The 16,016-nt window shown below is 37.6% G+C and overlaps 1 protein-coding gene across 1 annotated transcript in view; it reads left to right on the top strand.

The window, feature by feature from the left end:
• Positions 1–16,016, top strand: part of HERC2 (HECT and RLD domain containing E3 ubiquitin protein ligase 2) — a 283,798-nt gene that overhangs the window by 238,229 nt on the left and 29,553 nt on the right. Inside the window, exons 75-81 of the mRNA XM_004700032.2 lie at positions 905–1,030; positions 1,455–1,610; positions 1,940–2,055; positions 2,155–2,353; positions 7,559–7,773; positions 12,424–12,601; positions 14,402–14,563. Coding sequence (XP_004700089.1) covers positions 905–1,030; positions 1,455–1,610; positions 1,940–2,055; positions 2,155–2,353; positions 7,559–7,773; positions 12,424–12,601; positions 14,402–14,563 — 1,152 coding nt within the window. The remainder of the gene's footprint in view (positions 1–904; positions 1,031–1,454; positions 1,611–1,939; positions 2,056–2,154; positions 2,354–7,558; positions 7,774–12,423; positions 12,602–14,401; positions 14,564–16,016) is intronic.

Raw genomic sequence — 16,016 nt, 5'->3', positions numbered from 1 at the left:
CCCATCCTTATATATAAATATATTTACATTTGTACATGCCTTTATTTAGACTTCTATAAATGACATTTTCCTCCTAGCTCTTTCCTCTATTTCCTTTGACTTTCCACTTGTCCCACTATCATGCTCAGCCTTCATTTGGGTTTCAGTAATTCCTCTTGGTTACATTACCCTTGATTACACCCTACAAGGCCTCTTGCACCCTCCTCACCACCGATTTGGATCACTTGTTGTTTCCTTGACCCTGGGTTTGTTAACACCACTACCTTTCACCCCACCTCACCCTCTCTTAGGAAACTATTTTTATGCTAGATTTTTTTTTTATTAATGTAGGTGACTGTGAGTATAAGACTGCCTTTATTAGTCTTTTCCAATATGTCTATAATCTCCCATGTCATCTTAATTTTGCATGACAAGATAGTTGCTGTTAAGAGAATACTGGAGCCTAACCCAAGTAGGAGACCAGGTGATATTTATAAGCCAGAAAGGAACTTTTACTAGTGACCCAGAGTGGCTGTACTGAAATCAAAACCAAGCATTATGAAATGAGTGTTTCGACTCCTCTTTTTTTTTTTTGTTACTACTCATTGTATCTTCTTAACTTTTCCTATTTGATAAATCATTTCATAGGAGAATGGTTACATACATGCAGAACAGTTCAAACTCCCTACCCATTCCATGGTAGAAGGATGAGGCTTTCTGCTTCCATAAAGATTTACAGCCTCAGGAACTCAAAGGGGCAGTTCTACTCTGGCTATGATTCAGAATTGACTCAAGGGCAGTGAGAATTGGGTTGAGAGAGATACAAACAGAAGAGCAAGTGTATGCTGTCACAAAATCCCACCTGCTATGCATTGCATTTGAATTCCTGTCCTGGAACAGAATCTTCTGGGTTTTTTTTTGTTAGAGTTTCACAGGGAGTGCTCTAGCTGCTTTGGTGAAAGGCCTTCCAGAAGCTTTGCAGAGGCAGTTTGAATATGAAGATCCTATTGTGAGAGGTGGAAAACAGCTGCTCCACAGCCCATTCTTTAAGGTACTGCTTGAGTTGTATTTGAAGTAGTGCTTCAGCCACTGATAGGGAGCACCACAAAAGCTGGGCATTATCCTTCAGACTTCCTTGATGGCACTTGTAGGCACTGCTGCAGTTGAATAGAAAAGTTTCAAGATATTGTCTTGTAAGATCTACGTCCTTATGCTTTAATGAAATGTTCATATGCTTTGTGAGGCACAGGTCTTGTTAGTTGATAGACAACAAATGCAGGTGTCAGATCTCAAGTCCTGTGTATGGATCCTGCATAGTGCAGGGCAATCCTGTCACTGATGTCAGCACAGGACTGTGTAGAACAGGGACTCCCCCTTTGATAGCTCTAGTAATGATTACCTTGTTTTACATGTGAGTTGGATGAAGTGGCGTGATAATTGTATCATTAAGTGTTTTTAATTGTTGGTGGTTGTAGGTCCTTGTTGCTCTTGCTTGTGACGTGGAACTGGACACTCTCCCCTGCTGTGCTGAGACGCACAAGTGGGCTTGGTTCAGAAGGTACTGTGTGGCCTCGAGAGTTGCTGTGGCCCTGGAAAAAAGAACGCCGTTGCCTCGCCTCTTTCTGGAGGAGGTAATCCACTTTACTTTGTAGTTTTTTACTTTTTTGGAATATAATAAGTTTCTTTAGCTACCAAAAAAAGGCCAATATTATGAGGCAGATATTTTTCTATGAACTAAACTATCTGTCTAAAAATGGGTAAACTGACACTGAGTGCTTTAAAAAAATGCCTACACTATCTTAGATTTAAAATTAATCATTGGTTGTGCTTACCATAAAATCATGATATTGATGTTGCCATTTCCTAATTTTCAGGCAGAGTTTTGCTTTGTCTTCATATTACTTGTTTTATTCTTATATGATGAGTGTTTGATTTATAATCTCATAATTTTGTTGTCTAGGTGGCTAAGAAAATTCATGAGTTAATGGCAGACATTGAAAACCTTGATGTTCTCCATGAGAGCCATGATGTTTTTAAAAGAGAGCAAGATGAACAGCTTGTACAGTGGATGAACAGGTTGTTATATTAGAAACAAGCATTAAGGTGTATACAAGACCCTGGTATTTCACTTGCAGTCATTGTCCATGTCAAATGTTCTCCCAATGTTTGTTGTAGGCGACCAGATGACTGGACTCTCTCTGCTGGTGGCAGTGGCACCATTTATGGATGGGGTCATAACCATAGGGGCCAGCTTGGGGGCATTGAAGGTGCCAAAGTTAAAGTCCCCACGCCATGTGAAGCCCTTGCAACACTCAGACCAGTGCAGCTGATTGGAGGGGAGCAGACTCTTTTTGCTGTGACAGCTGATGGAAAGGTAATGGTGTATTTTTTATATTCTAGTGTCATTAAAATTGAGGGGCTATTGTGATTCAAGCACATTACCTAAGTTGATAAAGTATGAAAAAATTCTTGTATTAGAAAAAAATTTATAGGATTACAGTATGCTTGAACCAATTATATTTATAAAATATTTTTCTGTGCTTTTTAGATATGTTTTACAACTTTTTATAAAGTACGGCATTACATACAAATTTTATTTTATTTGCATATAATCTGTTACATGTATTTCTGTCTGTTGGCGATTGTCAATTTTATCTTTTTAAAAATTTTGAGTGCAGAATATTGACTTTTTCTAAGGCATTGAAAGAGTTTTTAGATGTTCATTGGTAAATGAATTTTGTTTCTCCTTACAATCCTCCTGTTCCTTCTACATCTCTGACTCTGAGTAAGGCGTGCATTATCAGCTTGAGTCGAGAGGTTGCGAGGGGGCATGTTCTTTGTCCTGGGCCTGTGAAGTAAACACTTGGAACATTTCAACAGAGTTGTCCTGGGATTTTGGCAAATGCACTTTTAAAATAAGGAAGTTCCTTTTTATTGCTTTTCAAGAATAGATTTTTACTTTTGTCACTCTTCCATTGAAGTTGAAGTTTGAGGGGTACCCCCCAAAACCCAGAATTGCCTTTGGTGGAGCAGAGCTTTCATAGTACCTTTTTCCCACTAGTTGAGCATCAAGCAACTCACTCTGGCGTTAGAGCTCTCTGTATTCTGAGTCTCGCAGGTTCCGAGTGCACAACGTTGGGCCCAAATATGCGCTTCAGGGAGATCATGTGATTTCCCCCTTTCTGCCTATAGAATGGTTTGTTTTAAGTCTTGCAAGGTAGCAAAACTGACCAGTTCCCACATTAGTTTTCCACACTTTATGGACATAGTCTGACCTCAACCAGAGGGCCTTGTAGTATATATTTACATTATTAACATCATTTACATTATTAGGAATCTTTTAGTGCCCTTGGTGGGCCCAAAGCACTTCCTTTGCATCATTCCATCCAGTCATTTGATGGAAGTTACAGAGACTTTGTAAAATAGACCCAGTAAAGTATTTCACTGCACCATACTGACATTGATTACATTCTTCAAGTTTTACAACCATATTTCCCTTCTCTTCCAAATTGTTCTTCCCCCATTACCAGAACTGAACTGCCCCTTAAGATGACTGTGTAAGTTTTGGAGTTGCTGTTGTTAATTTGATCCCATATAGGTGTTACGTACAAGTGTATAATCTTTAAGGCAGACATTCCTTACTCGTTAAGCTAAACTGCTGTTTGGATTTTAGACATCAAGGGCTAGGGGTTATAATTGGTTTAATTTTAAAGGTGATTTTAGCAATAGTCTCAAGGTTCATCTCTCTTTTGTGGATCCTGGAAATCTGGATTTTATGGAAAGTTGAAACTTGTTCTGCATTCCCCTCTTTTGATCAGAATTCTATATAGAAATTTCATCAAAATGCTTGGATGATATCCAGGCACCACCCAATTGTTCTGGTCTCATGGCAAAGAGGAAAGTTAAATAATCCAGGATCTTATGTATGTAAAGAGACAAGTATTGGCAAATATATTGAGCCCAAAATTTAGTAATGGTAACCAGGAGTGGGGGGGAGGCAGAGTCTGGAGGATGTTGCTTACAGAGCTCTCAGTTTTGGTGCCCGGTTATGTAAAAATCATTAAGAGTAGGGTTACACAACTGATGAATGTACACTTGTAAAAAGTTCAGTTGGCAAAAGGTGTGATATATTTATAACAATATCAGATACATAAAGAGTAACAGTTTATGCACAACCAAATACCTCAGGGGATTTGATACCTTGGTTTGCAGGTTGGGGGCCATAGTTTAGTAAGACATCCCATTTAATTGGCCTAATGACATATTTCGTGCTTCTGCTCTACATCCTAGTTGCTCGTGGGGTGCCTTGAGTCTTAAAAGGTTATCGTTGTTGTTGATGGTGTTAGATGAAGTTGAGTTGATCAAGACTCCTAGCAACTCGATGTACAACAGAATGAACTATCACCTGGTCCTGCACTATCCCTAGAATTGTTATATTTTATCTCATTGTTGCAGCCACTGTGGCATTCCATCTCATGAAGAGACTTCTTTTTTTTGCTCCCCCTTCACTTTATCTAGTGTGATGATGATGTCGTAATGATTCAAATTTGTTCCTGTTGCAGAAAAACTATATGTAAGCATATGGATGTGGCTGTGTTCAAATAAAAGTTTATTTACAGAATGGGGATTGGGAGGTGGGCCACATTTCACATGTAAACCGTAATTTTCCACACCCTATTGTAGTATATAAATTTTTCAATTGACCCTATTTTCAATCAGCTTGTTAAAAGTTTCTTTCTGTGGGGAACTTTCATTGTTACTACTAGGATGTTATTTGTTCAACTAATTTTTACCCAAATGAAGTTAATCAATCCTTGGTTGTTTTCTTTGCTTGAAACTAGCTCATTTGTCATAAAAGAATTGAAATCAGTTTCAATTCTACTTTTCCTTTACGTATAACCAGTCCGACCAGTGTGATGTCTGACAGGAGAAGAAGCTAAAAGGCTGTGGCCCTTATCTCTATTTTTATTTTATTGTGGAGTCAGTTAGCACGAAGGAAAACTTATACATGGTTGCACAGCCCTTCTCATCAGAAGAGCAGCAGTATGATGGTAAAACCACCCCAATATGTGGTTCCTACTGTTTTCACCCCAACCTCCTTCCCTTCTTGTCCCTCCTTCTCCCCCTCCCACCATCCCTTCCCTTATCATAGCCGTCAAAGTCTTTCCCTTGGGTGCGAACCCATTTTTTTCTTCTTTATAATAATGATGTCATGAAATATTTATCTTTATAAGATTGACTAACATTGCTGAGCATAATGTCCTTCAATTTTGACAATATGTTGAAGTGTTTGACTGCCTTGTTGTTGTTTTTTAAGTATGTGTAATATTCCGCTGTGTGTATGTACCAAAGTCCATTTATCCATTCCTCCACAGATGAGGTGTGGGTCGTTACCATCTTTTTGCTATTAGAGAAATTTCAGCGATAAACATGGGCATGCATATATGTGTCCATGTTTTGTTCTTATTTTTTGAAGCTATATACTGAGTAGAGAGATTGCAGGATCTTATGGTATTTCTATTTGCATTTGTTCAAGGAAGCACCATACTGTTTTTAATAGTGGCTGTACAATTATGCAATCCCATAAGCAATGTAAGAGTGCTCCACATCTTCTCCAGCTTTTATTACTTTGTTTTTTGTGAATTTGCATTTTTGTTTTTGAATTTTGCTAAGAGTGTTGGTGTGAGGTGTGGTATCTTGTTTTTGTTTTAATTTGCATTTATTTTGTAACTAATGGTTTCAAGCATTTCTTTATATGATTTTTGGCCACCTGGATGTCATCTTTAGTAAATTTTGTCTTGTGCCTGTTTTTTAATTGGGTTGTTTATGTTTTCCTTAGTAAGATATAGTTTTGTGTAGAATTTTGAAATTAGCCCTTTAATGGATATATATCACTGGCAAATATTTTTTCCCAATCTGTGGGTTCTCTTGCTACTCTTTTGATAAAGTCTAAAGTTAATAAATCTTTTCAGTGTGAATACATTTGAGAATTTTTATGTATTTGTGGTTCATAGTTTAAGTATAATAATTTAGATGTTCTTTTCCCACCCCCCACTCCCCCTTTCTGCCCCCCGTACTTTTTTTTGCCAGTGATGATGATTGGTATTTAAATATTTCTGGTAAATTCCTCAATATCATTTCCCCCCAAAATATTAGTCCCTTATTTTCTGTATGTTCTCTACCTGGAATTCTGATGAATTATATTAGAGTGAAAAGATCTATTGTTTATATCTTTGAAGGCCTTTTGCATATTTCCTGTTAGTTTTCTTTCTGTGTTGTATTTTGGGTCTTCCTTCAGTTGGTTTTCCAGTATAGTGTCCTATTTAAAACATCTAGGGTTTAATTTTTAAAAAATCTTACTCCATGGGTATATTTTCAAGCTTTTTCTCCTTTAAACACAGTGATCGACTATTTTTTCTGCCGACTTTCACTTACGATGCCTTCTTTGTGTGATGTTTTACAAATTATGAGCTGATCATCTTCCTTGGATAATTTTTTATAGGACTTCTTTGAAGCCTAGTTGGAAATTATTCATCCAAAGAGAATTTATGTACCCGCTGCTACTAATCTCATACACCTTAAATTAAATTCTCTGAGGATTTTAGGCTATAGGTAGCAATTCAGATTGAAAACCAACATTTTATATTTTTTATGCTGGGATTTTTTTAAAGGAACATCCTCCCTACACATGCAGTGCAAAGATTGAAAATAACTTTCCGTATTACTGTACTGCTATTTTTCATTAACACTTATACTGAGATGTTGCCTTCAAAGCCTCATCTTTACACAGAGAGTCAATCTCCGTTTAGAGTGTGGACCCTTTCCCTCCACTCTCTGCTCAAACATCACAACAGATGCTCAACATCTTACAGACATCCAAGACGAAACTTGATTTTCAGGCTCATTTTTATCTATCTGAGTGGTTTCAAGTTATTTCTTAACTATGGTCTCAGTGCAGATGTATCTGTATTAAAGTGTTTAAAATAACACGTAAATATTTTTATCAGGAAGAATGTTCACCATATTACTAGAAATGGGCTTATAATTTGCCATGGTTTTGGAAATAGGCATCTAAGCTGTTTTTTAAAATACCAATCATAAAGATTCATGGTATAAAACAACTACCTACATAGAATGAAGAGATTAATATATTCCATCTATTCTGTGTGAACTATATATTGCCTTACTGAAATGCTTAAGTATATGCATAATTTTTCTATAGATATGGTTCTATGACTTTCTTGTGACAGGGATTTACATAGAATAGCTAATTAAAACATACTTGGTATTAATTGTAAGTGGCATTCTCGACAAAAATGAATAATTTTTCAGAGTGAAAGCTTTATTCTCCAAGTACATTTTGAGACTGTGAGGTTTCTGATAGTCATATAGTTTTATTTCATTTTTAGAACTTTCATATAGTACATCTAAGGTCTTAATTAGTCCTGTGGTTTTTAACATAAATTTTTAATTTTCCTATGATTAAAAAATGCTTGAGCATTGATCAAGTTTATTAGTTGCAAAACATAGGTGTAGTTGAATAAAAATCTGATATGTATATTACCTTTTCTTATTTTAGCTGTATGCCACTGGTTATGGTGCAGGAGGCCGGCTAGGAATTGGAGGAACAGAGTCTGTTTCTACCCCAACATTACTTGAATCCATTCAACATGTGTTTATTAAGAAAGTTGCTGTAAATTCAGGAGGAAAACACTGTCTTGCCCTCTCTTCAGAAGGAGAAGTTTATTCTTGGGGCGAGGCAGAAGACGGAAAATTGGGACATGGCAACAGAAGGTATTACATGGAAACAGTCATTAAAATGTTCCTTTCCTTTGAGTTTGTTTATCTTTATACTGATGTATAGGGTAATAACACTTAATTTTATTAATATTAATACATCATTAGACATTAGTCCATATTTCAGTATGTAGCATATCTATATAGTCCCTCTACTGAAAAAAATAGACGAGACTTTAAATGCTTTGTGGGAAAATTCTATTCTATTTTAATTCCACTTTCCCATGGACTTTATGAAGTTGCCTCACATTTCAGTTGACTGACATTTGACTTACCAGTACTAAAGACAGTAAAATTATCTTCTTCCCCAAGTCCTCTTTTTAACGAAATTCCTATACGGAGTCACATTTGACGTTTTGTGTAATACTAAAACTAAACCTACAGAGAAATTAACAGAAATAATGATACAGAGTCACATAGTGGGTTTTTTAAAAAACAGAATAACTCAATCCACTGTTTTTTATATAAAAATTTAATGCCAATTGTCTGCCATGTTGGAGTAGCAGAGACCCTTCTATCTGAAATAACTTATAAAACACACACACGCACACGCACACACAGTATATGGAACAAGAGCCCTAAAGACATTGGACATCAGGCAACAAAAGACAGTGAACCTTGAGTAATGGAAAACTTAAAAGTCTTAAAAATTACCTCAGTGTACTTCCTGTGGAGAGTTTCCAGACTCTAAAACAGTAAAAGGGAACATAGGCAGCTTAGCTTCTCTTTGTGGAAGAGGCAGAAGTAGAAGTCCCAGGATGCCACAAAGCTTCGGTACCCAGAGCAGCATACCAGCGAAGAGAAAGCTGGACAAAGAGGGCGTCCCTTTTAATTGTATACTGACCTTCACCTATGTTTGTGGAACGTGAGTCTAAAGAACAAACCTCCAAACAGGATTAGGGGCTCTTTCCAGTAGAGGCCAGAAGATAGAGAGCTTGTCCCCAAAGGTAGAGTAAAACACCTCAAAACTCATAGGGCATTGCTAAGATTATTAAGAGTGATTTTGCCTATTATTGAAGAATAGCTCTGATTTTACCAACAAAATTTATTCATATGCAAAATAATTAAACAGCCTGTCTCAGATCATAGCTCAGTAGTACCTTGAAGAATATTATACAATGATAATTGCAACAGCTGTCACTTAACAGGATTGTGTTGCTTTTCTGGGTCCACCTTTGACAGGGTGCAGGCTCACTTCTTTTTGCTTCAAACAGTTTTATTGTCACAGATGAGGAGCCCTGGTGGCGTAGAGGTTTTGCGGTAGGCTGCTAATTGCGAAGCCAGTGCCCTTCGAAACCACAAAGGCCGGGCTTTCTACTTCCAAAAAGAGTTACAGTCTCAGAAACCCACAAGGGAAGTTCTTACAGGTCTTGTCTTATAGTATGAGTGGACATTGACTCAGTGGCAGTGGGTATTGTACCGATAATTCACACATCATACATTTCAATGGTTCAGTCGTATTCAAAAGAGTTGTGTAATCATCACTACAATCCTTTTTCAGGACAATTTTTCTTCGTACTTTTTCACATCATCACTGTTTCTTTTTCACTATTACATTTTCCTTTTCTGACAAGCTTCTGCCTTACGCAGGTTTCACCTTTCATAGGTTTTACTCTGCATCAAACACTTTGCAAAGTGAACTACATTAAATCAAAATTAACCAGACTTGGAAAAAAGCAAGAAAATATAATAATTTGGACAAAATGTCAAATCTATTATTAAACTGACTTAGAAATGACACAGGTCATTCATATACTAAGTACTAAAAATAAAAATTACTAGGTAAGAATACTAAAGTTATTAAAACTGTATGCCATATCTTTAGAGAGTTGATGGTAAGCTTGAACATGCTTAAGGAGAGACTAAAAAGATTGAAAAAAGAAATCAGACTAGAAAAATGAAGAGTAAAATATTTGAGATGAGAAATAAATTGAGTCGAATTAATGATAGATTAGATCTTTTAGAAAATAAGTTAGTGAACTTGAAGACATAATTATAGAAAGGATTCAAAATGAGAAGGCGCCACGGGACAGCAATGGTTAAGTGTTAGGCTGTTAATCAAAGTCATTGGTTTGACTCCAGCAGCAGCAGTTCTGTGAGAAAAAAGACCACCTGCTCTGCTCCCACATTACAGCCTGAGGAAACCTGTGAGGCAGTTCTGTGCTTTCTTATCGGGTCTCTGTGAGTTGGAAATAACTGGAGCGCAGAACAATAATTCAAATTGAGACACAGAAAAAACAGACTATGAAAATAAGCAGATGGGCAGTGAACTGTGAGACATTGAAAGAGGGGGAGGATAAGGGAATTTGAAGAAATAATGGCTCAACTATGTCCAGAATTGTTGCAAACTAAAACCAGATCCAAGAACTTACTGAACTTTGAAGTGTAAGAAGCATGATGAAAAATACACCAAGGCACATCATAATCAGATTACTCAAAACTAGGATTTAAGAGATTTTAAAAGCTGCCAGGAGAAAAGAGACATGATACAGAGAGAAGAAAAATCATGCCAGCCTGACTATAAATACTCCCAGAGTTCTTCATACATCATATATATATACATATATACATGCATATATATATATATACATATATATACATATATATACATATATATACATATATATATATATATATATATATATAAAATCTTTAAGCAAACAAAAAGCCATCTCGACACATGCATATACTCATGTAATCACTACCACATTCAAAACACAGAACATTTTCATTTTCATTACTCCCCAATAAGTTTCTCTTTGGAGACAGTTTCCCTATATATACTCTTGACGATAGGCAGCCACTGGTCTTTCTTCTGTCACTACAGATGTTAGGTGTCTTTTCTCCGTTGAGTCTGGCTTCCTTCATGTTGCAAACAAGGTTGAGCTCATGTTGTCATGTGTTTCGATAGTTCATTTTATTTTAGTAGGACAACCCTTGCTACCTTGAAGAATGAGCAGGTGCATTGTTATAATGGAAAAAAAAAACTTCAGCACAACCATCCTGTCTGAAGTCACCCACTGTCACAGAGACCTGTTTAAAGACGTTTTATTTAGAACACATCTGTATGAACTAGAACCCGATTAGCAGTACTTTTTGACCTACCTAACTTTTCCAAACGTTTTGCCACCGTAAATGTTTTGCATTCTCATTAATAGTGTATGAGAATTAGAGATGCTTTCATCTTCACTACACTTTCTTTTGACATTTTTTTCCATTTTAGCCATTCCAAGGGTGTATAGTGATATCTTCAAAATTATTTTAATATATATTCCTGATTAGTAATAAAATGTTTATGTGCTTCTTGATTGTATGTATGTGTTTTCTGTTGGGAAGTATCTGTTAAACATCTTATGCCTGTTTTTTCATTTTTAAAATTGGGTTGGCTTATGATTTGTATGAGTTCTTATATGTTTAGGTTAGAGATTTGGTTAGAGATTTTTTTCCCCCAAACCCTGATGATGTAGTGGTCATGTTTTGGCCTAACAAGGTCAGCAGTTCGAAACCACTAGCCACTACTTGAGAGAAAGATATAGGGCTTTCTACTCCCTTAAAGAGTTGCAGTTTTACCCTGTCTGATAGGGTTGCTATGAGTTGGCATCAACTCAATAGCAATGAGTTTTTTTTTTTTAATATTGAATGCATTTTCCCCAGATAAGACTTAATCATATTTAGAGACAGACGGTTTTAATCAAATAAACCCCATGTATCAGTTTATCTTTTACAATGTAAAGTTTTTGTATTTTCTAAATAATTGCTGTTTATCTAATGGTTGTGACTTAAATGTTAACTAAGGAACATTGCCTCAGTATATCTGAGCATGTAAATTTGGAAGACTTTCATGTATAACATTGTTGTACAGAATCTACATTAAATTTACATTAATAGTTTCCCTCCAATTCAGTTTATTACAGAGAGATGCCAAAATAATGTTGCCCCTTTATTTTAAGCTAGTTAAATTTAACTGATTACATTTCTTAAAAGGAATATTAATTATGTATCGGTTGGGCAATCATTATCTGTAAAGGGCCGAGTTACAAGTAGTTTAGCCTGTGTGGGCCACATTTGATCCCTGATGGATGTTTTTTGTTTTGTTTTGTCTTCAACCCTTTAAAGATCTAAAACCTATTCTTAGCTCACAGGCTTTTCAAAAACATCATGGGTTGTGGTTTTGTTTAAGAGGCTGTAGTTCTCATCCCCTGGTTTCTAACTGTGAAAGTCTTTCTCTAGCAATGGTATTACAACTTTTAAGATAAGTAGGAAATGACAACATTTTGAGTTCCAGCCCAAATGAGTTTTTGTGATTGTTGCTGATTAACTTAGCAGATTTACAGGATGTATATTGAAAAGCTTAGGATCCTTGGAGGCGTAGCGGGTCACGGGTTATGTGTTGTACTGCTAACTTCCAGGTCAGCAGTTTATGTACTAGCCATTCTGCAGGAGCAAGAGGAGACTTTCTCTGGTAAAGATTCACAACCTGAGAAGCTCAGAGGGATGCCTTCAGTCAGGATCGACCTACCAGCAGTGAATATATTGAAAAGTGATTGCATAAATGAACAGGAAACTCAAAACCCTAATATTTATTTATTTAATACTTTTTTAAGTATAGCTGCATTTCAATGATATGTGGTGACTTTTTTTTTGCAGTCCATGTGACCGTCCTCGTGTGATTGAGTCTCTGAGAGGAATTGAAGTGGTTGATATTGCTGCAGGCGGGGCCCACAGTGCATGCGTGACAACAGCCGGGGACCTCTACACATGGGGTAAAGGCCGATATGGTCGCTTGGGGCACAGTGACAGTGAAGACCAGCTAAAGCCAAAGTTGGTAAGCAAGTCTTGTGCTCAGAAATATGAAGCAGCCACCCTTCCCTTTACTATTGAAATGGTTTATGATTGTGTGTGTGCACACACGTGTGTAGGGGATTATATGAAAAAATTTTATCGAACGATTTTATCAAAAAAGTGAAAAGACAAGCTAATGACTGCAAGACTGTCTTCAGAAACCATACATCCAATAAAAGTCTGATATATATGTGAAACTTTTACAATTTAGCAACAAAAAGACAATCACCCAGTGATAAACTGAACAATGGCCTTGAATTGGAATTTCATTAAATAGGACATCCAAATGTCTACTAAGCATCTTAAATATGGAGATGCTTGACAAGATGGATTGACATAGTGGCTGCAACAAAAGGCTCAAATGAAACAGCAGTTGAGGAAGGCACTGGATTCCGGCGGTGGTTCATTCAGTTGTGCACAGACAAGTCCCTATGAGTCGTAACCGACTCAACCAGCTGTACCACCATATGCAAAGTTGCTCAGGGTCCTTAGCCATCAGAGCTAGGAATCAAACTGCAGCCTGAGGTATCATTTCATTTCTGCTAGGATGGCTGACCCTCTGCCTTGAGTAAATTCCAACTCAGCAACTTAGAAAGCAGTGTTGAACTCCCCAGTGTTTCCAAGGCTGTAAATTTTTACAAGTACAGAAAGCTTCACCTTCCATGGGGGCAGCTGGTGGGTTCAAATTGCTGATCTTGTGGTTAGTTGACCCAATTAGACAGCCAGTGCTTATGAAAATAACCCATATTGTAAAGTATTAGGGGAAATTGGAACACAACATTTTGCTAGTTAGAAGGCAAAATGGTACAACTCTCATGGAAAATAGTGATTTTTACTTGCCTAAAACAACAGGAAAAGGAAGAAAATCAATAATTGGAGGAAGATCTGACCTACGTGGCTACTGACTCCATGAACAACTGTCACCTTAGCCAGGAGACTTGAACTGGCTTGTGTCCAGCTACCACTGTTTAAGCATTCTGATCAAAGAGTCTATAGAAGAATCCTGATCAAAAGAAGAGGAATACAGAACAGAATTTCAAATCCTAATGGATTCCAGATTTTTTAGAGCCGTGACAGTTAGATAATCCCCTGAAACTACTGTCTGCATAGCTGGGCATTTTTAGGGTCAACGTATTTATGTTAGTGGGAGAGGAGCAAATAAGAAGGATGAGAATGGCCGTAGATTATAGAAATCATAGTTAAAATCACTGATGGTGCACACAGAAACTCGAGCTGGTGTATGTCTTGCTGTGTGTGCCAGGGGGTTTCAAAAAGTGCCTGGCATTTTTCACGAACATTTTGAAGCTCTCCCTTGTATTCGCTACAACAGCAAAACAGACTATTTCTCTTTAGGTGCTTTTGGGTTTAGGGTTGATTTGTGCCTCACTATTTATAAATATATTTGCTTTGGGTAGAAGTACTGTAGGTCATTTAAACAGGATTGAGTTTTAAGAATTCATTTGTTTATAAAAGTCAATATTATTTGCAATGAACTTGATACTAGGTCAGACTGGATTGAATAAGCCAGCTTTCATAATACTTTATGAGTCAGAGAGAATGCTGAAGCTTTCTTCCTGAAAGTTTTGATTAGTATCAATCAAGCAGATGAAAAATTTTGTTTTGTTTTAGAAGATTATGAATACTACATTTTCTTGGTAAAGGCTTAAAATAGGCACCTTCATTTAAAAGAAAAGTTGTAGAATGTTAGTCTTTCCTTTGTTAAACAGATATGCTACCTTCTCTCTGTTGTACGGGATAACCAGGATGCTCCTCTTCCCTGTAGGTGGAAGCCCTGCAAGGCCACCGAGTGGTTGACATTGCCTGTGGCAGTGGTGATGCCCAGACTCTCTGCCTAACCGATGATGATACTGTCTGGTCCTGGGGGGATGGAGACTATGGCAAGCTCGGTCGAGGAGGCAGCGATGGCTGTAAAGTACCAATGAAGGTATTTTCTGTGTACACTGTATCCTGCTTCCTATGTAGGCCAGGGAATAGCCAGACCTTTATGAATTTCCCTGAGGACTAGCTGATGTGCAAGTAAGCATCACCTTGGCCCTTGCTCTGCCCACATGTTGTCATAGATGCCCCCAGGCACCTTTACTGTGCAGAAAATATAGCGTGAGTGAGTGAGAAGCCCATAAGCCAGTGGTTCTCAACCTTCCTAATACCACGACCCTTTAATATAGTTCCTCATGTTGTGGTGACCCCCAACCATAAAATTATTTTCGTTGCTACTTCATCACTGTAATTTTGCTACTGTTGTGAATCAGGCAAGCCCTGTGAAAGGGTTGTTTGACCCCCTAAGGGGTCGTGACCCACAGGTTGAGAACTACTGCCATAAGCATTAAGATATTTTAAGTGATGTTTGTGCTCTCTTGAGTAATTTATGGGGTTCTATTCAATTTGTGGACCTGTTTTTCGGGGGCAGGGAATAACAGTTTTTCGCTCTTGTCAGTTTACAGTGGAACGGACACACAGCATGTTACAGAGTTATGGAATGTGGCAGTATTTGCTAACAAGATTATGGCTAGATTAGGGGAGATTTTCTTATGACGATCATGTGAGCAGCCTGGCTGAGGGTTTGCTTATTCATCTGGGGCACCAATCAGCTTTGTGCTGCTTGATGTGGGGAAAGTTTCTCAACTTCTGTCAAGCTTTTTGTTGTTCAAAAGGGGTGAATCATGCCTGCGTCATAGGATTAAGTGAGTGGATGTGTCTAAGTCGCTTTCTGCTCAGCACCTTTATTAAGTGAACACTAAGTGGGTGCTTTGCCATGGGCTTGGAAGTGTGGTGCATGAGAGAAAATGGAAAGATATTTATCTACAGTCTTATCTCTTGTTGGGGTTGTTGTTAGATGCCATCGAGTCAATTCCAACTGGTAGTGACTCCTTGACCCAACTGAGACCACCCTGTAGACTTTTCTAGGCTGTAACGTCTAGGGAAGGAGACAACCAGGCCTTTCCGCCAGGAAATGGGTTGGAGCCATTGGCCTTTTGGTCAGTGGCTGAATGATTAACCACTTGTGAATATGGACTCCTTTTTCGAATCACCAGGGAGGTATGCGACTGCAAATAATATCATAATAGAAAACCAGGTGGCACATAGTAGGCATTCATGACAAGTCTGTGCGTGGCAAGGACATATCAAATTGGGGAGGGAAATAAGGCCTAAGCTTTTCCTCTTAAAAGCTGAGCCACCCAATGTGGTAGCCACTGGTCATATGTAGCTTCTTTTTTTCCCCCTATTATTTATTTTCTTTTTATTTATTTATTTATAAGCATTTTATTAGGGGCTCATACAACTGTTATCGCAATCCATACTCACATCAATTGTGTAAAGCGCATTTGTACATCATTCTCAAAACATTTTCTCTCCACTCAAACCCCCGACATTAGGTC

This window comes from Echinops telfairi, unplaced genomic scaffold, assembly GCF_000313985.2.
Source record: "Echinops telfairi isolate 266 unplaced genomic scaffold, ASM31398v2 ScPeMD7_7475;HRSCAF=8513, whole genome shotgun sequence".
Classification (NCBI taxonomy): domain Eukaryota; kingdom Metazoa; phylum Chordata; class Mammalia; order Afrosoricida; family Tenrecidae; genus Echinops; species Echinops telfairi.
The sequence above is the reverse complement of the archived record's forward strand: the minus strand, read 5'-3'. Positions and strand labels throughout refer to the sequence as shown.